The following is a 22,778-nucleotide window of genomic DNA, read 5'->3' on the forward strand; positions in this document are numbered from 1 at the left end:
TTATCAGATACTGACGAGAATTTCACATTTGACACAAAGACATTCTGACTTAGAAATCATTTTACATTTCCCTCTTTATTAAACATTAAAAAATAATCACAGTTTTCATCAATTTCAGCATGTGTGTGTCCGGAGTAGGTACAGACACATCAGAGATCAAATTATTAAGAATTTCAGTTTAATAACAACAACATTCAAAACGATACTAGATTCCTTCTTTTTTTTTTTACTGTGATAATCCATCACAATAAAGTGCAGATTTTGTCACGGTTCATCATTTATGAGCTCACAGCTCTAAAGGGAACTATGACTTTTTAAAGCCACGTTGTTTAAAGTGTGGGGGTATGAGGGTATTAGTGAAGCTACATTCTGAACATAGCAATACAAAATAACCTGCAATATTAGAATATACAAATACATTTGTCATGTACATAACTGGTCTAAAAAGTAATGTTCTCGTTATTCACTTCCAATTGTGTCTTTTTTGTGGTTTCCATTGTTTGTTTAATTTATACCCGGGTGAAAAAATGTGCCTTTTAATTACTTCTAATAGTGTAGAATAATTGTGAAACACTTACTGTGAATGTTTTTGCTGTTTGCTTTTGCACAGGAAGACTTCTGCCCCTCAAATCAGTTCCTCTGGAGGAAATGATTTACTGTTACTGCAAGGAGACTATTCCAATATAAATGACCTCATATTTTCCCGACGACACTTTTTCAACCCTGCCCTTGGACTTCCTCATGTTTCATTTCCTGACAACTTTGAATCACAGCTCATTGATTAAAGCCGCTGTTTGTAATTTTATTTTTGTGATGCTTCCTTCACACAGCGAAAGGGGATAAATACTTGGCTGTTTTTTTAGACTTGAATCAGATTGTAGAGAAAACACATTTCAGTGATTGGCTGATTACAGCCATAATATGCATATCTAATAGTTAGTGTTTAAAATATAACAACTTGAACAAATCCAAAAGGTGCGACAGCTATTTAAAGTTGCTATTATTATTTTTTTTTTACAATAAGTTGATCATGTTCCTTGTCAAAATGTTGCACCATTTAAAGGTTCAGTGTGTAGAATTTAGTGACATCTAGTGGTGTAGTTGCGTGTTGCAGCTGAATACCCCTCACCTCACCCTCCCTTCCAAACATAAAAGGGAGCCTTCGGTTGTCGTGAAAACTCAAAAACTCAGGTGTTTAGTTTGTCCAGTTTGGGCCACTGTAAAAAACATGGCGGCCTCCGTAGAAAGACCCCTCTCCCAATGTAAATATTTAGTATTTAAATCTAAAGGTCCCATTCTAGGGTAGAGAAAAGAACAATTCGTACAATTTGGATGAAACACACTAGTGAAAACATCACTAGGATTATTTTATATTCAATTTCTGCCAATAAATCCCTTTGACCTAAATCTTACACACTGGACCTTTAGGTTTCCTTTTACTTATTCCCAAATATCTTATTGCTTAGCTGGTGTAAGAGTTCTAGATTGAAGTGTCCACAGCTGTAAACATGTATGACCTGACGGGGTCGAGTGAAACTAAACAAACTCATCCTCAGTCCAACATAATAGTCTAGTACTGTGTGTGTAGAGATCACACTTCACAGCTCGGTGTCGTGGGCGTTATTGGTAAGTTGACGGACTCGTTCTTCGTTGCATATCTTTCTCAAACATCTTTGCGCTGCTTTACACATCTCAACATCCGGCCCGTCCAAACACTGTTCTCCGTTTCCTCAGTACAGTAAGAGGCTCAGAGGTTAAATCTGAAGCTGACGTGTTTTGGGCTCAGTAGCCTCTGTGTTTCCTGTCCAGAGGTGGCACGCAGTAGGTCTTCAGAGCTGCGTGGTGTGACTCATCCCGGGGCTGCAGAGAGAGGAAACGCAGGCTCAATGCCAAATCAAGGCCGTTTGTTGAAAACATAACAAAGCACTTGTTTGTCTTTATTAACTATGCATCCCTCCTTTTTTTTCCTTTATACAACATCGTGATTTATCTTCTGATATGTCAAACAAACCTGTCAGCTGTGTTTACATTTCCTCTTGGATGATGTGAATGATTCATAAATGAAGAAAAGCCTGATGTCTGCGTTTACCTTGGTCAACAGTGACTGGCACTTCTTGGAAGTGAGGGCTGGCAGTGTTCCTCGGTGAGTGGCGGTGAACGCAGGCATGGTGGACGTGGAGAAGGGGATCTGTGGCCGCGGTGCCACCATGTTGATCTTGGGCAGCGCTGTGCAGTAATGAGTGATGTTGCGTTTGATGACGGGCTCTGCTACATGCTTCATGTTGTGCTGTGGGGGAGAGAGAGAGAAGTGGATGGAATAAGCCGAATTCTCATTTATTTGGACTCATGGTTCTTGTACGTTTTACTTAAGATGTGTTTGGCGAGTAGAGTTTGGACTTACACTCGTTAAAGGTGTTTGCCGTGCGTGTCTTGCCCTCAGCTGTTTGCCAAGTTTGCTCGGGCGACAGATGTGGTCCATGGAGCTGTGGGACCCACCACTCTCTTCTCCATCTATCGCCCCAGAAACGCTGAGGAAAGAGTCGCCATTCTTCTCAGCCACTCTGAGAGAAAACAAAACCCATAGTGTATTAAACAACTTGAATATAAATTATTTAAAATTGAAGTTAGTGTTTCCTATCTGTGTGGACACTACAAACGATCACTGATAATATAAAATGGTTTTCTTCCTATATTTAAGATGGTTACCGGGCTTCTCTGAAGTATGTGTGCCGCAGGGCTGTTTCTGCAGAGATGCGTTCATTGGGGTCGTAGGCGAGCATCTGATAGAGCAGCGACAGAGCCGGGGCTGGGCAGTTAGGGATCAATCGGGAGATGCCTGTGCCTTTTTTCGGCGGGAAGTTGAAGTGCATCGCTTTAGACCTGCCAGACAAGAAGAGACCATGAGAATTCTTCTTCTTTAACCTGATTCTACACATGTTGCTGCAGTCACAAGACAAACTCTTCAAACAACATTTCCCCAAGGAGGAAAAACCTACTTCTTGAACTTTTGGAGGAGAGCTTGGTCGGGCGTTCCCAGCACGTCGTGGATCTTGGTAACTTGGTCCAACTCATTTGCTCCAGGGAAGAGTGGATTCAAGCTGAAAACACAGGTGTACAGTACATTAACCTGAGAGCCACATAGTGTTTGTTTGACATTTGTCTACGTCTGTGGTTGTGGTGGTGGACAAGATTAAAAAGACAGTAAAGTGAACGTAGGGATCTTAACAAACTTTTAAATGACTGTTTTAATTGTATAAATCCTACTTCATGATCTCGAAGAAGACACAGCCGACGCTCCAGATGTCCATCTTCAGGCTGTAGTATCCGTCGGTGAGGAGGCACTCTGGAGCTCGGTACCAGCGCGTGGAGATGTACTCTGTATGCGGAGGCTTGGAGTACACGCTCCGACAGGAGCCAAAGTCCCCGAGCTTCAGGACGTTTTGCTGCAAGTTGAACAAGAGTTTTCAAAACTGTGGGAAAATTCACACAGTTGGATATTTGTAAAGCAAATTCATGATAATGTTGGTTCTTACTTTGATGAGAATGTTTTCTGGCTTCACGTCTCTGTGAAAGATCCCACAGCTGTAACAAAGACAAGGGGAAAGAAAGTAAAGTTATTGGATGCAGACATTGGTTTTATAATTAATTATTACCTCCGACAAAGAGATTGTTTACAACCCTGTCTAATGTTTGTTTTGCTTGTTAGCATTATTACACAAAAAACACTGAACAAATTTCCCCAATAACCCAATAAAAAAAGGGAATAATTCATGGATCTTGATGATTACGGGGCCTTAGCGGAGGTATGCGCTCTACTGAGTCTACTAGTTAAATAAGTTATATATTTTTATTTACCTGTGCATATGTTCAAGTGATTTGCACAACTGGTACATGTAATTCTTTATTGTGTGGTCCGGCAGTGGAGTATGTCTCCCTGCAAAGAATTAAGAATCAACATCAGCCAATAATTCTTCTCAAATTATCACATCTTCAAGATCTAATTGACCTTTATAATAAAACAAGACTTACCCAGTATGAACTCATAGATGTTCATCTCCATCAGCTCACAAATCAAATGCACTGTCCCACTTTCTTTGTCACTGAAACATTGAATCAGAGTAAAGAAACCACACTAGCTTGAGGCAGCACAGTCAATTAAAAACACTGCAACACTCACAAAATCAGTTCATGTAGCTGGATGATATTTGCATGAGGGCTCAGTCTCTTCATGGCCTGGACCTCCCGCAGGTTGTTGGCCTGTTCCAGACTTAATAACAGAGAACAGACCAGATTTACACATCATGTCATGACACAGTTTATAATAATATCTGCTTTCTGTATTGAGGATTTTGTGTGATTAGTTTGAGGGAAGTGATCTAAAGCTGTTGAACAATGCAGCAGCTTCATTTGACAGCAGCATTATGTCACCACAGTGTGTGGACACATGTCAAGTTCTGACATCCATTGTTACCTCATCACTCCAAGGTCAAAGGCAGAGTCGTCTGACATCTAATAGGCTCTTTAGCCAAAGCTGGTGTGAAGCCGCAGACTCAAGTTTCAAGGGTCCATAGGAAAACTGCTCTGCTGATTGTTTGTGTACAGGACAGAAGAGTGTGGCGGAATATTTACCTGTTAATCGTCTGCTTCATGGTTTTACATGCGTAGAACTTCCCATCTTTCAGGCTCTGGGTTTTCAGCACCTCTGAAAAAGTGCCCTCCCCAATTTTCTTGACCGTTTTGTAGCCTGCAGAACGAAAACAAAGACAAGGATTCATCAAATGGAACATTTAGCACAAACACATCTATGTAATATTGCTATTGAAGATAAGTAGAAATGTTATAATTTCAAATCTGGGTAATCTAGAGGGAAATCCTCTGCTGCGTGTATAACACAAAACTTAATCCGCCAGTGGATATAAAAGACCATGATCATTTTTACAGATAATTGAGATTTTCTGACATTGATTGTGTTTAATAATTTTCTCAATTAATTGTTTACACTACAAAATATAGAAATAACTCAATCTGATGTATTAAAATGTTTAGTTTTTCAGTTTTTAGTTCAAAAACTAAACCCAATTCACCCCACAATTATAGACGAGAAAAGAAAAAGCAGAACATAATTTGTAAAGACTTGAGCTGATCTGCTCATCTTTACATTTATACAAAACGCATTGAGAAAATATATTTCACAGGAAGTTTTAGGGCTGCCAGGAACCAATGACGAAAAAAATACAAGTAAATTAATCGAATTTGTGTAAAAATATTAGGAACTATAATCACTTTCCTGTTATATAAAGAAAAAAGAAAAGCAGCAAATGGTCTTACTTCATAGGCTGGAATCAGAAAATGTTTGACTTTGTGTTTACTTGATGTTTACAAGTATCTTTCTGTCGATGGACTCATTGTTTAACTCATACATCTTTACAGCTCTATAATCGATCAATCCATTGTGTATTGCCTAAATGATTCATTGACGAGTATAGAATTTGTGTAAATTCAACCAATGTTAAATCACATTTATAAACCGATGTTTGGGTCAAACTGATCAAACCGTCCAAAAATCATTATGGTCACCATTTTCAACAACATCAAGCAATAAACTACGTCAGAAAAAGGCCTAAATGAAGAAGACGATGGATAGAAAACATAATCATGAAAGATACTAAGGTTAAAAAACACTTATTATCCGCTCTGGGACACAACGAGGCTCGTTTGAAGCTCAAACCAGCGAACAAAGCGAATGGACCCTGGTGGGAGACACACCAGCGACCCCCTGTCCAAAGTCCCGTCCCCCGCTCCGACACCAAACCCTCCACTTACGCCGCATTCCTCGGACTCTCAGCGGCCGCATGTGCACAGACGACCCGCAGCATCTGGATGATGCTCACGAATCTTCGGCTGGGGAAACCAAAGTGTTATCCGAAGCTTCCGGGAGAGAGAGATGTCAGTGAACCGCCTGCTACCTCCTGCTAGCTTAGCCTCGCTAGCCTGCCCTGTTAGCTGACCGTCGCCTTGGCAACGGAGCACGCCTTCGCCCCCGCGCTCTGACCTGAGCAGGAAACTGGAAACTCACACGTGTCTCTCTTTTTTTTAAAAAACGACAAACACACACAAGAATCACACCAGACGACAACAATGCAGCTGGATACGCCCTGAAAACATGTCAGTCCGGCAGGTTTAATCACCAAAAGGCCCAGATGTTTGACGCGTTTTGATTCGACTCGTCCTGATGTTGTTGTTGTTTTTTTTGTTGTTGCTGTTGTTTACCTCTCTTCCAGATGTGGATGATGTGCTCCGGGTTGTTGATCTTCATCTCCGCCCGATGCCCCCTATGCTTGCAGTCCCAGTGCGCTGCTGGTTTGGAACCATTGCGGAGGCTGGCCCTGTGTTTCACGCCGATCAGCCAGCTGGAGTAGCGCATCATGAGTGCTCGATGGCGGCTGGAGGAAGGACCATGAGCGGGTCGACGTGTTGTGGATGAAGTCACAGCCGCTGGTCCTCTGCTTCTCACTGCACACCACACACACACTTTATCCCCCCTGTGTTGTGTTGTGTGGGGATCTGCGCCTTTCTGCTCCACTTCGGCTTCCGTAGGGCTTGTCATTACCGCGCATGCGCACTCCCCACCTGCATGTTTCCCCTCTTCTCTGCTGATGTTGCTGCACTAGAAATGTGATCGTTTACATTCAGGGTTTCCGTTTCTTTCTTTTTTTATTTAGTATTCGTAGCCTCTCCCGGAAGTCGCCATGAAGACCAGGTTCACCACCCAGGACATCAGAGCGGTTATCGCAGAGATCAACGCCAAGTAGGTGTTTTGTTTTCCTGCAGCTAGGTGTGCTAACTTCACTGTAGCCTCCTCTGGCTGTGCTAATGCTACCGTTGACGTGTTGGCTTTGATCCATGTGTTGATCCATTCATTCCTTCCCTGTGTCCTCTTGCTCCGCAGCTACATGGGCATGAGAGTAAACAACGTGTACGACATCGACAACAAGACGTATCTCATCCGGTTGCAGAAGTGAGCACTGTATGAAAAGTTGTCTCCAGAAGTTCCCCCATATTGGCCTTTGATAGGGAATGAACACGTCTTACTCTACTTCTACTACTGATAACACTCAAACCTCCAAAACATAAGTGCTGCATTCAAATTGTAAATATAGATAGGGAAATATTGTATGCAGAAATATTAAAAGTTAAGTAACACTGTAAAATTAGTTTTAATGTTTGTTTAATAATGATAGATACAATACATTTTTAATTGCACGTCTGATTTTGATTAGTCAGAGTGCACACATATATAAACATATACACACACAAACACTCATATCCACTCAGATGTACAGACTAGAATGAAAGAGACGTCCTCAAGTAAAGTGCAATCTCGTCTAATTGCTCTTGAATAAATAAACGTAGATGTATTCCAGTACCTCAGTCAGTGTTTAACTGTTTGTGATGTTGTTTGTTCAGACCTGACAGCAAAGCTATTATTCTCATTGAATCCGGGACTCGGATTCACTCGACAGACTTCGAATGGCCCAAGAACATGATGCCTTCAGGCTTCGCAATGAAAGTAAGAACTTTGATCTTTGAACTTAGACTAAAGAGGTTTTGTTTATTGATTATTGAGGAGTAAATGTTGTTGTTTAAAGTGTCATTATAAAGAAATATTAACTAATACCCTTTAATACCCTTCTATTGAATAATCTTCCAACATTGTTGTCATTGAACAACAGACAGGGAGATTGATATGTTCATTTCATCATATATTACATGTCAGTGTGAAGACTACTGGTTATTTGTAATTGCTAAAAATGTAAACTCACTTATTTATTGGTTGGTTATTGTGATGAAGTTAAAGCAACTCTCTCTTTCCCTGTAGTGTCGAAAGCACCTGAGGTCACGTCGGCTGACCGAGGTCAAGCAGCTCGGCATCGACAGGATCGTGGACCTCCAGTTTGGTTCAGATGAAGCCGCCTACCACCTGATTGTTGAGCTATATGACAGGGTTAGAATATTCCCCTGCAGCTTTTTTTCCCTTTTCAGATGCTATCGCTTTGTGCACAAGTTGAATGTAGACCTGTCTGTTTCCGTTTTCAGGGCAACGTCATACTTGCAGACCATGAGTACACCATCCTGAACCTGCTGCGCTTTCGCACTGCGGAGGTAGAAGATGTCAAGATTGCTGTGAGAGAGCGGTACCCTGTGGAGAACGCCAGGCCCCCTGAGCCCCTCATCAGTCTGGAGCGGTAAGCTCATCTCTACACCTGCCTGGTGAGTTCAGTGAACGTTGATCGTTACTGTTTCAGTGATATAATGTGTTTTTTTGTTGTTGTATAGACTCACTGAACTTCTCAGCAATGCAACAAATGGGGACCAAGTGAAAAGGGTCCTGAATCCTCACCTCCGTAAGTAACCAGGCAGCAAATAGTCTGTGTCACCTGAATCTGTTTATTTATTTGTTTGTTAGTTAGCTAGCAGGAATACGCAGGAACCACTAAACAGATTTTCACCAAGGGAGGGATGGGAACTGGGAAGAAACCATTACAATTTGGGGTGTAGGTGAATTAAGAGATTTATCCAGGATCATTGCAACATAGTACATTGATTTAATACTATTACCAATACCAGATATAGTTAAGAGTAAATATATATTACATTGTCAATTTGGTTTTCAGACATCTTCTTTTTTGATTTATATTACCACTCTAAGAAGTAGATAATCATGTGTAGTATTGTTTAGACTCTGTGATGGAATGGGCTCTACTGAGTGACATCCTACACTGAACTGTGGTGTGTCTCTTTTCTAATCCCCTCCCCAGCTTACGGAGCCACTCTGATAGAACACAGCTTGATAGAAGTGGGACTGTCCGGCTCCGTCAAAGTTGACAGCCAAGTTGACGCTGCCCAAGGTAAAGTGGAGAAGCTGGAGACACAAGTTTGCTGTCATGTGGTTTGGTGATAGTTTATAGTTTGAGATTTTCTTTGATAATTGCTGTAATGTTGTGTTTTTCTGTTTTCTGCTTTTCAGTTGCACCGAAAATCCTGGAGGCCATGCAGGTTGCAGAAACCTACATGGAAAAAACGGCGAACTTCAGCGGCAAAGTAAATAATCTTTATTTAGAGGTGACAGTGCGTTTGAGATCCAGTTATCCAATGTGGTACATTCACAAGTTGCTATTTGTTTAATTCTAGGGTTACATCATTCAAAAGAGTGACAAGAAACCAAGCCTGACTCCTGGCAAACCCCCCGAAGAACTGCTCACGTATGTCCTGTTTGTGTAATGCAAGATTCATAAAATAGATGAATATTATACATGCTTTTTTACTTGGTTATTTATAATATGGTTTATTAACATATGATGATGTTGTTTGCTCACAGATATGATGAATTCCATCCATTCCTCTTCGCCCAGCATGCAAAGAGCCCTTACCTGGAGTTTGACACGTTTGACAAGGTGAAAAGCTGCATCACTGCTCATTCGCTTTATCTCCTACAGCAAAGTTTTCTCAATTTCAATATAGATTAAGACTTTTTTTGCAAGAATGTGATATCAATCCGGTGTGATCCTCTCATTCAGGCAGTGGACGAGTTCTTCTCTAAGATGGAGAGCCAGAAGATCGACATGAAGGCCTTACACCAGGAGAAACAGGCTATGAAGAAGTTGGAAAATGTGAAGCGAGACCACGAGCAGAGGCTGGAGGCTTTGCACGAAGTTCAGGTCAGCAACATGCAGCTTTGACCTTTTCCAGCCATAAATCAATTTTGCACATAATGGAGCCTGCTCATTCTCATGTCTGCATGTAAAGAATTAGCAGAAAACTTAAAGCGATCTTATCCGATGTGTTGCAGGAGGTGGACAGAGTAAAAGGTGAACTGGTGGAGATGAACCTGGCCGTGGTGGAGAGGGCGCTGCAGGTGGTGCGCAGTGCTTTGGCCAATCAGGTGGACTGGACTGAGATCGGCACTATCGTCAAGGAAGCGCAGGATGCTGGAGACCCCGTGGCGTCGGCCATTAAGGAGCTGAAGCTGCAGACCAACCACATCACCATGCTTTTGAAGTGAGACCATCGCTTGTACAGAAACATTCGGCCCACCATTGCACCATTTGGCTCATGTCTATCTTTCCCCCTTTAGGAATCCATATATTTCTGAGGAAGACCCGGAAGAGGAAGTAAAGAAAGATGTGGTGGAGGAGAAAGGGAAGAGGAACAAGAACAAAGACAAAGGACAGAGCAAGAAGCTGCAGAAGAACAAGCCCATGTTGGTGGACGTGGACCTCGGCCTGTCGGCGTACGCCAATGCCAAACGGTAAATGGAAATGTTGAACTCTAACATAGAATTAGACATTATATGAGGAGAGCTGCCGTTGTTGTTCTTACATTTGATGGATTGCGTTTACGTGCTTTTCTCAGGTACTACGACTACAAACGCACTGCTGAAAAGAAAGAACAGAAAACCATGGAAGCAGTTGGCAAGGTGACAGAGCTGTGACATCTATTTATTTATTTGCGTCTCAGAACATATTTTACACTCTTTGTAACCGTAATTCTAAAGATGATCTATTAACACAAGACAGAAGTTGGGATGATTTGCACTTTGATGAAGAATGTGCTGTTGAAATCGTTCCAGGCCATGAAATCTGCAGAGAAGAAAACGCAGCAAACCCTGAAGGAGGTCCAGACGGTGACCACCATCCAGAAGGCCAGGAAAATCTACTGGTGAGTCACCCGTCGCCACGCGTTAGCCACATATCCAGACTTTTTTTTGATTCGGTGTGTGTGTGTGGTCTAAGTACCGGTGCCGTTTCCCCCTTGTGGCAGGTTTGAGAAGTTCCTCTGGTTCATCAGCTCGGAGAACTACCTCATCATCGCAGGAAGGGACCAGCAGCAGAACGAGATCATCGTCAAACGCTACCTCCGGGCCGGTAATGGAGAAACTCCCACACACAACCTCTTACACTAAAAAAGATGAATATATTTTTAACTGAGCTGGTTCATCATGTGTGTCTTTACCTTCTCAGGTGATGTCTACATTCACGCTGACCTCCACGGAGCCACTAGCTGCATCATCAAGAACACTACAGGTACATCCGCACGTGTGGTTTTCTCTTTTCCTTTCTCTCCACTGTTTAACTTCACTTGTCCTGTTTTGTGATATTGGTTGATTTGACTTTTTAAATAATTTATTATCTGCACATCTCCTTCCTCCCTCTCCAGGTGTTCCCATCCCTCCTCGCACCCTGACTGAGGCCGGCACCATGTCCGTGTGCTACAGCGCTGCCTGGGACGCCAAGATCATCACCAGCGCCTGGTGGGTCCATAGTCATCAGGTTAGTCATCAACGTTAGGCTCTTAAACGGAGAACTTTCTCATCTTTTTACTGTTTTTTTGTATGTTACTGAATACAAATTTTCGAGTTCATGGGATTAATCTGCGTCCGTGTTTTCTCATCCCTTTGGATTTTTCTCTTTTTTTCTATTTCTGTTTCATTTCTCAGACATCAGTCTTTGTTATTTGATAAAACATTGGGAATTATGTTTTTACATGATGTGATCAACACTATTATTTTAAGTATAATTCATTTTACATATCTTGATCTTTGGTGGTGCACTTTGACATTTCTAGACGTTATATACAGGGTTTCTGCAGGGTCTTTAGAAGTCTAAAAAAGTCCAAAATTAAATAAAAATGTTTAACCCAATAAGTCTTAAATATGCTCATATATTAAGTCTTAAATGTGTTTAGGTAGGTCTTGATTATGTTAAAGTTAATTTAACACCACTGCCACTGCTTTAAATTTTTTTTTTTTTCAAGAGAAATGTTTTGCAGCATGTATAGTTTGTAATATCTGTGTAATAAAAGTACAAACACGCCCAAAGTGGAACTGATAACTGATTTATCTCTGCACACTTGGCTTCGGGAAAGACTTTGGATACTGTCTCTGCCGGTAGTCGTGAGATAACATGGCGTTAGAAGGTTTATTTTCTACTTGGCTGCCTCACCTAATCTTCAGTTATTCAGAGGTGTCGACTGATATTCCATCATATCTGTCGCACATGACATAGGTCTTCAATTGTATTCTTTAGGGTTTTAAAAAGGTCTTTAATAAAATTACTGATTAATGGTACTTGTTGCCAAGAACTCAGCAGGTTTAACTTCAGTGTGTTGTCAAACACAAGGAAATAAAAATAAACTACAAGCACAAAATAATTGAAATGTGACATCATTCTTTTTTTAATTAGGAGAGATACGTCAAATATGAATATATGTATCTATAATTCAGGTGTCTAAGACGGCTCCAACTGGAGAATACCTGACCACTGGAAGTTTCATGATCAGAGGTATCTAACACTATCATTTAAAGCATATGATTTTTATATGCCATCAGTACAATAAATAAGAAGTGTAACTGTTATGAGAATTTAACATTTGTTATGTTTCTCTCCAGGGAAGAAAAACTTCCTGCCTCCTTCGTACTTGATCATGGGCTTTGGATTCCTCTTCAAGGTAAAAAACCTTCCAGAGCTGTAACATTTAAACTCTTTGTCAGCCTCTAACTAATGTTTAATTCTTGCAGGTGGATGAACAGAGCGTGTTTCGGCACAAAGGGGAAAGAAAGGTGAAAACTGTAGAAGAAGATATGGATGAAGTCAGGTCCAGAACTGCGGAGCTGTTGGAGGAGGGAGAGGAGCTGATAGGTGGGAGGACACAAAGTGACAGGCGTTTGTAACCATGATGTTCAAAGGTGTTGAAACTGAATTTCTGTTGCCTTTTGCAGGGGACGACAGCAGCAACGAAGATCAGGGCGAGGAAAGAGCCGAAGGAGACGGAGAGAACAAGAAGGTGAAAAAGGAGGAGGGAGACGAAGAGGAAGAGGAGGAAGGCAGGGAAAAGGAGACAGAGGACGGAGAATTCAGCTTTCCGGATACGACCATCTCCCTCACTCACTTACAGCCCAGCAGGTAACATTACCAATGTTTAGAGTGAAAACTCCTTTCTCCACTTTCTACTTAATCATTCTGTAGCTGCCGCTTGATTGAATCAAATCCCTCCTTATTTCTAGAAATGTTCAAAACCCAGGCTTCAAAAAGGAAGCAACCACTCAGGTAAATCGTCTTTGTCATTTTAAACAATTCCATCCGAGTCAGATACATTTTTAACACGGTTTTTACTCACGTTCAGTCATTCATTTCTATTCAGTCTGATGTGGACTCACAGCTGAAGAAACACACGGCTGCCAAGCAGAGGAGGTGAGTGGATGGATAAATCAGACCATCTCAACATAAAGATGTGAAATCACTCACATGTGTATTGATTTAAACTGACCAATTAGGTATGAGACGTGCTGATGGATTGAAAAAGGATGCAGAGTGTTGATAAAGTAACGGAATTAACTAATTAATTTAATATGAATGTATTTTAGTGGAAGTATGTTCTTCTTTCCTTCAAAGTTTCTTGAGTATTTGAGTACAAGGGTAAGGTTTAATGAATACCTATAGAGACATTAATTAAATGAGTTTTGGAGATGATTCCCAATATCTCTACTACAACCTCTCTAGCTTTGCTCTGCTTCACTTTATTAGAGTAAGATTTTTCACAGATGATTTTCATACGTTGCTGGAGGTCTTGAGTACATTTTGATGATTTCACAGAGGACATTCATCCTAAATTAGTCAATTATTTTGCATCCTATCTTCATTTAATCTGACCCATTAAAATCTGTACTGACACTAACAACCTCTGCAAAGATTATAAAGATACCAAGATTATTCATATAGACCCTGTGAGATCAGAGGGATACACTATTCATTTTAGGGATGTCATTTTCGAACAGGGTTCCGGGAAATGGATGAATATGTCGATGATGTTTTAGATTTTAAAAAAAGCATTAGTTGCGTTATCTGATTTCTGACTCCGCCCATAGAGAAGAGAAGAAGAAACCGAAACAGGAGGGTTGTGACGCCGAGGAAAAGGCCGACATTTCAACTGGTGGATCCGCAGCCGACCAGGGGCCCAAAGGTGCGGTCGGCCCCTCAGTCGGCCCCGCAGGAGGCCTCTCACAGCAGCCGCTGAAGAGAGGTCAGAAGGTGAGAAAGAGAGAAGTCTGGAAGTCTTTGTTGAGCTAACGGTGAAATTTGGCTTGAAATCATTACATGTTTAAGAAATATATAATCATGAGTTTACAAATTTAGGAGAAAATACCACTCTAGCCAAAACAAAACCTACACAGAATTCAGTAAAAAATGTTCCACGATCAGCAACGGAAAGAGAACTGTGGATCACAAACATCAATGTGTATATGATGCTTCAACAATATCTGAATTATTCTGTAAAACAGTATTTTGATGAGGATGTTGTGTTATTTATTCATTGACGGCAACTAATGTGACACGTCTTCATTTTTATAATTTGATGGATGAATCTTGAACCTCAATTGATGCTTCTTTTTTTGCTGTTCGTGTGTGTGTGTGTGTTTCTCCTTTAGAACAAACTGAAGAAGATAAAAGAAAAGTACAAGGATCAGGATGAAGAGGACAGGGAGCTGATGATGCAGCTGCTCGGGGTGCGGATGAAAAACACATAGTTGTTCCTGCACCTGCTGTACACTGACATTGCCATGACAACATCTGCTGTATTTCAGTTTCACAATGAATAACATTGTCTCTCCTGTAGTCCGCCGGTTCCACCAAGGAGGAGAAGGATAAGGGGAAGAAAGGAAAGAAGGGGAAAGGTAAAGATGAACCCATCAGGAAACCGCCGCCTCAGAAACAACCTCAGAAACCTCGTAACACGGAAATGGCAGCAAGCAAAGCTGAGCACGTGGAAGGAGAGGAGGGCGGGGAAGGAGGTCCTGCTGAACAGGAAGACAAGGTAACTGACCACTGCCTGCTGACAGAATCTGATGGTTACAGTTACCTGCCGAGAGAAACCTTTTTAAAATGTGCCTCCGTCCCAGTTTGGCTTTCGTACAGAATGGGATGTGGAAATGCATTCAAATTGTTGCTGGTCTTTGCACTTGCTGAGTTGGACTTGTCCCAATTCATCTGCCATGTTGTGCTGTTTTTGCATTTGAATGTATTTTACATATCTATGCTGTCCTTTCTTTCAGGAGGACGAGGCAGACCAGGACAACCCTGGCGCTGAGGTTGGTTCTTAAAGTAAAACTGTAACTGTAGATAAATGGATTCTTTCAAGGAGAGACATGTTCTTTCTCCAAAAATCCTCGGTTTCTTTCAAATCCTTTAATTCTGTGTTGCGCAGGAAGCAGAGAACCTGCTCACCTCTCTGTCCGGGCAGCCCCATCCAGAGGACGTGCTGCTGTTTGCTGTGCCCGTCTGTGCTCCCTACACGGCCCTCTCCAACTACAAGTATGTGCTTTTAAACCTTTGAGCAGGTAACAGTGTGACGTGCGCACGGAATAATGAGTCATTTGTTTTCCACAGACACAAGGTTAAACTAACACCAGGTTCTCAGAAGAAAGGAAAAGGTAACAATGAATGATCTTTTCTCCTCTACTTTTAGAGTGAACTAGTGCTTTTCGATATAACAGCGGTGGTGTTTTGTTCCTACCAGCTGCACGTACGGCTGTTCTGAGCTTCATGAAAGCCAAAGAGGCCTCAACCAGAGAAAAGGACCTGTTCCGCAGCGTCAAGGTAAAAGTGGTGACTGTGTTTTAGTGATCTGGTTAAAATTAACTCCAGATTCTTATCTAATTAAATTATTTGTAAGGTTGAACTCATGAATCGTTAAATCAGGTTGATTTTAAAGCAATTACAAAGAAAATCATCGTACTTGATAATCAAATAATTTATTTATTTAGAAAGTATATACATCCAGTATCTGGATTAGCTTTTGTTTTAAATTATAGCTTATAGATTTTGATTGTTGATCAGACATAATAAGCTTGAGCTGTGTTTGAGGGATTCTCCAGCATTTTATAGATGCATTGCAGCACACTGGTCGTCATCCATTGGGTCTTTTTATTTTTTTCTGCATTGCCTTGCTTGATTTCCTTTTTTGTGTATCATTATTCATCATACAGTAGCTTTATCTTTCTCACAGTTCAAACTCTTCTTATCATTCTGTGCTGCAGGACTCTGACCTCTTCAGGAACATGCCTGGGAAAGTTAAAGTGTCTGCTCCAAACCTGTTGGCTGCTAAGAAGAAATAAGAGACGGGTGAACAGACGTGATGGACTTAAAGTATTTCATCGACACAGAACTTCACACTTTGACTCATTTCAGTTCAACTCCGCCAAAGTCATCGTCGTGAGGTTCTACTGGTTAAAATCTGCGGTGACCTTGTTTCAATATGGATAATTTTATTTTTTAAATTGATTTGTATTGTTGCCTATCATGTTTGAAATGAAAGCCTGTAAATTAACAAAGATGAGTAACAGAAACCAACCTTTTGTATGTGTTTATTTCTTTGAATACAAAGTTAACACTCTTCATTGAATCCTACAATTAAAAAAACACACAAAGGGAACATTGTGCAAAGTGGGCGAATACACAGCCCGACTCACAAGAGGCATTTCAGTGCATCGTGGCCAAACATCCACTGTACTTTCAGTATATTAAGTTATTGATTTTAATAAGATTCAACACTACAGGAGCCACTTGATTGAAAGGCTTTTAAAAGCCATTTTCAGACCACAGAACCACACACTTCCTCACAATTATATAAATAACTGTATATACAAATACAAACTTAGTTAACACCCAGAATAGATGAGCTCGTGTAGCACATAGCAGTAGTTTTAGGTCTGTAAGAACTCCATACTGTGACAGACATTAGTTATAGGAACCATTTCAGAAACTGACTCAAAGCAACTGTTTTAGGCCTTTGCACCACAGAAAGTAGTGTTTAGACAATGGAGACGTTTGAAGTTGGCGTTAGAGAAAGACCAATGGAAGTCACTGTTGTAAAATCTTACTGGCTTTGTTGTGTTGATCTTCTAAAGAATCAGATTCTCGGGTAAACCGCAACATGCACACTGACCTTCAGGAGAAAATGACGTTTCTAAAACAAAGCTGAAGTTCTGCCTCCTTCACAAACTCTATTTTTCTTCACTCCGTCAGAACAATGTATTTTCCTCTGTCTTCCAGTGGTCTCTCTGAAATTGTTAATACATGATTGGTTCATCTGTCCGTATTATGAGATAAACCGGTATCTACTACTAGGAAACTTCACTGGTTTATCAGCTGGCCAATACTACAGGCTGATAGGAGCCTTTTAGACACATCGGTATGTGTGTGTGTTTGTTATATGAAAACTTTAGTTTAACTAAATGCACAAGTATTTATTTATAGTTATTTATAATAACGTTTATGGTCAAACAAGCTATGGTGAAATAGCTTTGTGATACGGTTTGGATAATGTCATCTAAGATTTTTGCCCAAATATTGGAATTTTTTCTCTCCCACATATCAGTATCTCCATCATCCCCCAGAAATCTTATGACTTATGACTTTTTTAAGATTTAACACCTCTGTTTAAGCCTGTTAATTGTAGTGCTTGGCTACAATAGAATTACCTTTGTAACATTTACTCATCCACTACAGTAGTAGAGACGTTTATGTAATAATATGGACAGAATATTATGCCAATATTTAGCCTTTTGTTGAAGTGATGAAAATGTTGATGTCCAAAGAGAACAGAACAGTTCATGCTGCACTGACGGGCGGAACCTCACAAGCTCTGCTCCTCCACTGACAGTTCTACTGGCTTCATGACAGTTACAGGGTAAGAAACAGAAGAAGCTTCGACCTTAGTGTGCAAGTCCACAGCTGCTCACTATTGCTTTAGGATTTAGTTTCATGTACGCAAGTGTCCAAACACACGTTAAACTAATGTTCAGGTAGGACCACCTGCTCTGAGAGAAACAATCATCTCTTCCATACATACATACACTTCCTCTTGTACTGCTCAGGGTTCGATTGTAAGCTTCCTCTTGGTCTAAGAGCCCAGTGTGTTGACGCGTGCCATTCTCTGTTTGAGGCTGTGCAGGATGGGTTTGGGGAGACAGTCCCAGTAACTGGATAATCGCTCCCTGTGCTGCAGAATGGCCTCCATACAGAACCTGCACAGTGGGGAGAGATGTGCATGTGAGCATGAAACAATGAGAAGATTCACGTTAAGTTTCAGATATTTAAAAAATGTATGTCGTAGAGTGTTGTTTTTTTATTTCTGTATAAACTCACCCAACTAGCGATTTGGGTTGAACATTGAAAACCAGTAGCTCGTTGCTGTGAGCCTGTCAAGTGGAAATCATGAAATTAGTAGGACAAACTGTTAATGAACTGAGTTATTTGAAGAGAAAAAAGCTTACAGCTCTGTGATGAGACAACAGGTTGTTGGCACAACCTCCAAACACAAACACCTCCCCATCAGGACCAGAGCAAGCCGTGTGCCACAGCCTGAAACAAACACAATATACCTTCAGTACATTCTCACAAACACACAACCACATGATCCCAGTTCAGAGGAGCTACTCACCTGGGACTCTGTGCATGGCCGTGTTTGAAAGGCTTCCACTCGTTCTTGCTCACAGAGTAAAGCCAGGCGTCACCTGGAAATCAAGATATGAGCAGCTCAGTGAGATCATGGCATTGTTTTCAGGTGATTATTATGATCTCCCTACTGAAAGTCAAGAGTCAAATTTTACTCAGTGTCTCTCTCTCTGTGGTGAAGCCTCCGAATAGGAAGATGTGGTCCGATGACACAGGGGTGAAGGAGTGCCAGGACCGGCCCACGGGACACTGCTGGGCAATGTTCCTGCAGGACGGAAGGGGAAGTCAGTCGGGAATATTTGAACAAGAACGGGACAATGGAGAGAATTCTGGAAGGTAGAGGAACCATATTCATACTGGGGAGTGGAACAAATCTATTACTTTTGTCGCACAATGAGTTATAACAGTCAATATCAGGCCCAATTATTAGTATTAGGGCTCAGCATGAGAATAAAAGGACAACGCTCACATTTCATGCCACTCCCACGTGTCCAGATTAATGTAGTGCAGGTCGTTTAGTCGGAAGTTCTGTTGAACAGAGAAAATGAGTTATGATTGGATGACGTGGCAAAAAATATCCATATGTTGCGTTTGGCAAACCTGTAAACATGTGACTCCTGAACAATAAAATGTTTATGATTATTTACCTTGAATCGTCCCCCGAACACATAACCTCTGTTACCAACTGTGGCACAGGCATGAGCTGCTCTGGGTGATGGAGCGTTCCCCTACATCGGGTCACACAGGAGAGGAATCATGTCATTGCTCTGGTAAATATTGAAAGGAGGTCACATTGTTCAGAAATAATAAAAAAAATAAGCTGAAGTATGTTTGTTTACCGTGGTTATGGGCTGACTCCATGTCAATGTCTCCAGGTCCAAGATATGAATGTGATTGTTCCAACCTCGCCCGGGGCTGTCCCACTGCAGCAAACATTAAATTATATTTTACTTTAATCTAACAGTGTTTCAGAATATGCACAACTTAGACAATGAAACAAGTTTTTTTCATTGTTCAGCGGGAAAAGTATCTTCAGTCTCTACAAACCACGAGAGAAGACGATTCATCGTATTCAAACGTCCCTCGATGAGGTCCCTGCACAACGTAGCCATAGCCCCCAAAGAATATGAGCCTGTGAAAGCAATGAACAAACAAGTGTAAAATATCACTAAGAGATTGAGTCTCATTTATTTTTTGTGTATTAACTACTCAAACTATAGAAAAACAAAATCACGTGACTGAAACTTAATTCCAGACGGTCACAAGAACACGTTTTGAAGCATGTGAGGAATTTCACCTAGTTCTGAAACTCTGTAGCAAAAAGACAGAGATAACAATGTGGTGCATCCTGCTGATCTACTTTTACAGGAGAATGGCAAATTGTTGTTTCTTTAGATATAAAACATTTTAAATACAATTTTGTGTCTAAGGTTTCCTTTCTCACCAATGTTATTATTAGCCATGTATTTGAAATAAAAAATAAAAAAGGATCTTGAAGCTTCCTGCTGGGGATCTGTGAGCTCATGTTCATCAATGAAGAGGAACTTTCCAAGATTCATCCCTCAGTATCATTGATACCCGGTACTTGAATATTACAATTTGAATAAAGCTGTTTATCACCATGTTTCACTTCAGAACCCTGAGAAAAAAAGAAAGAAATGCAGTCATCCTTCACCTGTTTTTCTGAACCCAGCAGCCTAACTTGTCCTTGGACGACGGAGGGGAGCCTTTAAGATCTGTCATTTCCTCCCACACAAGGCTGGGAGCTCTCAGGGGCAGGCGGTAGATCTGAGAAGAAACAGCAGGCCGACATTCTTCAAGCTCTGATGAACAGGCATCACGCAAATCATTTGAAAACAACAGAAGATTTTGGCAAACACACAAACTGTTGTACCCTGTTTGTGTTTCCCCTGGCATGATGACCTCCGAATAGGTAGAGGACTCCATCGACACACACCCCGCAGCTGCCCGACATGGATGTGTGTAGGTTCCCTCCGGCTACATGCTTTGTCCTGTGAACATATGATGTGTTGTTGAAATCTGACGACTTTATGCAAAGCTACTTTAGGCATAATATATGCAATTTATATGCAAATACTCACCATACACCTGACTCCATGTTGTATGTCCAGATTTCACTTCTCGGCAGATACAAGTCAAAGAATCCGTGGTTTTGGGCATTCTACAGGGGGGATTGATTCAAATGATTAATAACCTTATTGGTTTAGCATATTTGAAAATAGTTTTACAAAGTGTGTGTATGGGTCACAGTCTGCCAGTCTCATCTCCTCAGGCTAGTGTAGGGTCAACACATCTGTTATGTTGTTTGGGACCCAAAGCTTTAAGAGTGAAAATCTTAAAAACAATTCTAAACAGAGCAGGGAGCAAATGGACACAAGCAAGGATTGAGTGATGTGATGTGATGTGATGTGATATATTAAAAACTAGTATGAAGCTGAGCTGCAGTGTTCTGACCCAGTCGGGAGGGAGAGAGTGAAGAAAGTAATTAACACTGTAATTACGTCACGCAACTCAATTGCTTAGATATATAATATACCTACTGACGTGTACTGTCATTACTGACAATACCTCTGTCATTACTATGTCATTGCTGCTCCTTTCATCTCTTCTTCTTTTGTATAAATACTTTGAGCAGTGACACACCTCTCTTTTCTCATGAAGGTTGTAAATACTGTTATTTTGTTGATGTATTCTATTACACACAACATCTAATGCACTTCTGTCCATCCTGGGAGATGAGGTTTCTACGTTTTCTACGTTTTTCCCTGCTTTTTGTTTTTGGTAGTACTTCCTCACTTTAGAGAAGGGGTTAGGACAGAGGATGTTGCACCTTGTTTAGCCCTGTGAGGCAAATTGTGATCTGTTAATAGGACCTACAGAAATAAAGTTTGATTTGATGGAGTTGAGATTAGGACAGCTCTTACCTTGTAACCCCCCCACACGTACATGACATTCCTGTCAACAACTGCTATGTGACCGCTGCGCTCAGCCGGTGTGTCCAGCTCAAACGACTCAGACGCCTCGATGTCTAAGGGCTGCTCGTCCACCACCTCCTCCACCTCCTCCTCTTCTTCTTCTTCCTCCTCCTCCTCCTCTTCCTCATCCATGTCGTCGTTGACCATCCAAGCAAACAGCCTGTCGTCTTCATCCCTGTCTGAGTCGTTGTCGTCCTCCCTGGCTGGCAAATCCCCAACGTCTTCCTCCATCTCAGCCATGTCACTGTCTCCTGTCTCCTCCTGTCCAGAGAGGGAATGGGAGAAAAATCATGTTGGTTCGTGCTGATGGGATTTATTTATTAGCAGATTAGTTTTAGCAACAACCAAAAATAGGCTAACAAAACAACCCACGTTCAAAACACCGGAAGTGACGGTGCCAGCTAAGACAGCAGGACACATCACCATCACATTATTTGTTTATATCTCTGTAATGTGCAGTTTTTCATGGAGTTAAAACTCAAACTCTTCAGTCCACTTCACTTTCCCTTTCAGTGAATTCAGGCCCAGGCAACGTTAGCTTAGCTCTCCTAGCACGATTACTGCTGACCTAGTTTGCTAACTTAAACTATTTAGGTCAGTAAACCACCGTTAGCCGTTAGCTTAGCATCTGCATCAAAAAGGGAGACGAACAAAATACGTAACTGCACAAATACATCTGGTTATAAAGCCTTGAAGTACTCAGCTGCTCCCCCAAGCTAACAGATGTCAATGTGCCCATTAGCTGCAAAGCCCTTTGTAAACTTCAAAACAAGCCAGCGACTCGGAGGAAGACGAGTCAAATGTCCCTCGACACGTCGGGGACTCGGATCACAAACATGGACGAGAAGCCACGAGGGACATATGATCCTACCTGTCGTTATTTCCACTCGTCAGATGTTTGTTTGCTCTGAATTTCAAAAGTAGTTCGCCATTGGTGTGAGGTCATCACAAGAATCCTGGGGGCACGACCGGAAACTGGAGGCTTGTCACATCCGCCATCTTGATAAGGTCAACATTAAAGCGGTACAGGCCATTTCCGGTCTGGTGGTTGTAAACAATAAAACATATAAATATTTATAAATACAACGTAAACATCTCTCGCATGAATAAATAATATTTATACGAACACATGTGTTTGTGCCACAAAAGTTTAAAAATAAATGTCTTCTTCTGTTAAACTATTTTCATTATCAAGATGGGAAAGAGAAATACCCCATTACTGGCAAATATGAATAGTTATTGTTAATAATTCTTATTTCCAAAACTTAAT

General features: G+C 41.2%; 3 protein-coding genes across 5 annotated transcripts; 1 reads left to right on the forward strand and 2 right to left on the reverse strand.

The window, feature by feature from the left end:
- Positions 1 to 56: 56 nt before the first annotated feature.
- Positions 57 to 6,571, reverse strand: LOC133015108 (MAPK/MAK/MRK overlapping kinase-like). Of its 2 annotated transcripts, none has more exons than XM_061082240.1 (12): positions 6,271 to 6,571; positions 4,630 to 4,744; positions 4,178 to 4,267; positions 4,030 to 4,100; positions 3,856 to 3,934; positions 3,534 to 3,582; positions 3,265 to 3,443; positions 2,997 to 3,098; positions 2,707 to 2,880; positions 2,402 to 2,561; positions 2,090 to 2,287; positions 57 to 1,860 (listed from the first exon to the last, which is right to left on the reverse strand). In XM_061082240.1, exons 1-12 carry the CDS (start codon positions 6,425 to 6,427, stop codon positions 1,783 to 1,785), a joined length of 1,452 nt encoding a protein of 483 aa, XP_060938223.1. In that variant the 5' UTR covers positions 6,428 to 6,571; the 3' UTR covers positions 57 to 1,782. The 2 variants fall into 2 exon arrangements, with proteins under 2 accessions (XP_060938223.1, XP_060938224.1); XM_061082241.1 differs by lacking the exon at positions 6,271 to 6,571 and adding an exon at positions 5,824 to 5,971.
- Positions 6,572 to 6,638: 67 nt separating this feature from the next.
- LOC133015107 (ribosome quality control complex subunit NEMF-like) lies at positions 6,639 to 16,402 on the forward strand. Of its 2 annotated transcripts, none has more exons than XM_061082238.1 (32): positions 6,639 to 6,808; positions 6,950 to 7,018; positions 7,468 to 7,570; positions 7,880 to 8,005; positions 8,098 to 8,246; positions 8,338 to 8,405; positions 8,820 to 8,909; positions 9,029 to 9,102; positions 9,193 to 9,263; positions 9,380 to 9,455; positions 9,579 to 9,719; positions 9,851 to 10,059; positions 10,136 to 10,309; positions 10,414 to 10,477; positions 10,631 to 10,719; positions 10,822 to 10,925; positions 11,022 to 11,084; positions 11,218 to 11,330; positions 12,284 to 12,341; positions 12,449 to 12,507; positions 12,578 to 12,698; positions 12,779 to 12,962; positions 13,064 to 13,106; positions 13,183 to 13,250; positions 13,925 to 14,087; positions 14,486 to 14,563; positions 14,674 to 14,871; positions 15,110 to 15,145; positions 15,262 to 15,368; positions 15,444 to 15,487; positions 15,574 to 15,653; positions 16,094 to 16,402. In XM_061082238.1, exons 1-32 carry the CDS (start codon positions 6,750 to 6,752, stop codon positions 16,169 to 16,171), a joined length of 3,159 nt encoding a protein of 1,052 aa, XP_060938221.1. In that variant the 5' UTR covers positions 6,639 to 6,749; the 3' UTR covers positions 16,172 to 16,402. The 2 variants fall into 2 exon arrangements, with proteins under 2 accessions (XP_060938221.1, XP_060938222.1); XM_061082239.1 differs by having other exon boundaries at positions 13,201 to 13,250.
- Positions 16,403 to 16,404: 2 nt separating this feature from the next.
- Positions 16,405 to 22,450, reverse strand: klhdc2 (kelch domain containing 2). Its single transcript, XM_061082242.1, has 14 exons — positions 22,380 to 22,450; positions 21,458 to 21,769; positions 20,615 to 20,694; positions 20,407 to 20,524; positions 20,188 to 20,300; positions 19,560 to 19,644; positions 19,352 to 19,435; positions 19,160 to 19,240; positions 18,982 to 19,040; positions 18,668 to 18,777; positions 18,499 to 18,571; positions 18,332 to 18,419; positions 18,204 to 18,256; positions 16,405 to 18,082 (listed from the first exon to the last, which is right to left on the reverse strand). The coding sequence occupies exons 2-14, from the start codon at positions 21,746 to 21,748 to the stop codon at positions 17,959 to 17,961; spliced, it is 1,359 nt and encodes a 452-aa protein (XP_060938225.1). The 5' UTR covers positions 21,749 to 21,769; positions 22,380 to 22,450; the 3' UTR covers positions 16,405 to 17,958.
- Between the last annotated feature and the right edge of the window lie 328 nt (positions 22,451 to 22,778).

The sequence above is a fragment of the Limanda limanda genome, chromosome 12 (genome assembly GCF_963576545.1).
Source record: "Limanda limanda chromosome 12, fLimLim1.1, whole genome shotgun sequence".
Lineage (NCBI taxonomy): Eukaryota > Metazoa > Chordata > Actinopteri > Pleuronectiformes > Pleuronectidae > Limanda > Limanda limanda.

What these genes read in the sequence shown, in the direction of transcription:
- LOC133015108 (XM_061082240.1), bottom strand. Translation starts at nt 6,427, where the DNA reads ATGATGCGCTACTCCAGCTGGCTGATCGGCGTGAAACACAGGGCCAGC. An exon ending in GTCTTCTTCGAGATCATGAA is followed by an intron (nt 3,099 to 3,264) that starts GTAGGATTTATA and finishes CTGTGTTTTCAG; the next exon opens with CTTGAATCCACTCTTCCCTG. An exon ending in GCCAGTCACTGTTGACCAAG is followed by an intron (nt 1,861 to 2,089) that starts GTAAACGCAGAC and finishes CTCTCTCTGCAG; the next exon opens with CCCCGGGATGAGTCACACCA.
- LOC133015107 (XM_061082238.1), top strand. Translation starts at nt 6,750, where the DNA reads ATGAAGACCAGGTTCACCACCCAGGACATCAGAGCGGTTATCGCAGAG. An exon ending in CGGCGAACTTCAGCGGCAAA is followed by an intron (nt 9,103 to 9,192) that starts GTAAATAATCTT and finishes GTTTAATTCTAG; the next exon opens with GGTTACATCATTCAAAAGAG. An exon ending in CATCATCAAGAACACTACAG is followed by an intron (nt 11,085 to 11,217) that starts GTACATCCGCAC and finishes CTCCCTCTCCAG; the next exon opens with GTGTTCCCATCCCTCCTCGC.
- klhdc2 (XM_061082242.1), bottom strand. Translation starts at nt 21,748, where the DNA reads ATGGCTGAGATGGAGGAAGACGTTGGGGATTTGCCAGCCAGGGAGGAC. An exon ending in CCAGGGGAAACACAAACAGG is followed by an intron (nt 20,301 to 20,406) that starts GTACAACAGTTT and finishes GTTTCTTCTCAG; the next exon opens with ATCTACCGCCTGCCCCTGAG. An exon ending in GGCCATGCACAGAGTCCCAG is followed by an intron (nt 18,420 to 18,498) that starts GTGAGTAGCTCC and finishes TGTTTGTTTCAG; the next exon opens with GCTGTGGCACACGGCTTGCT.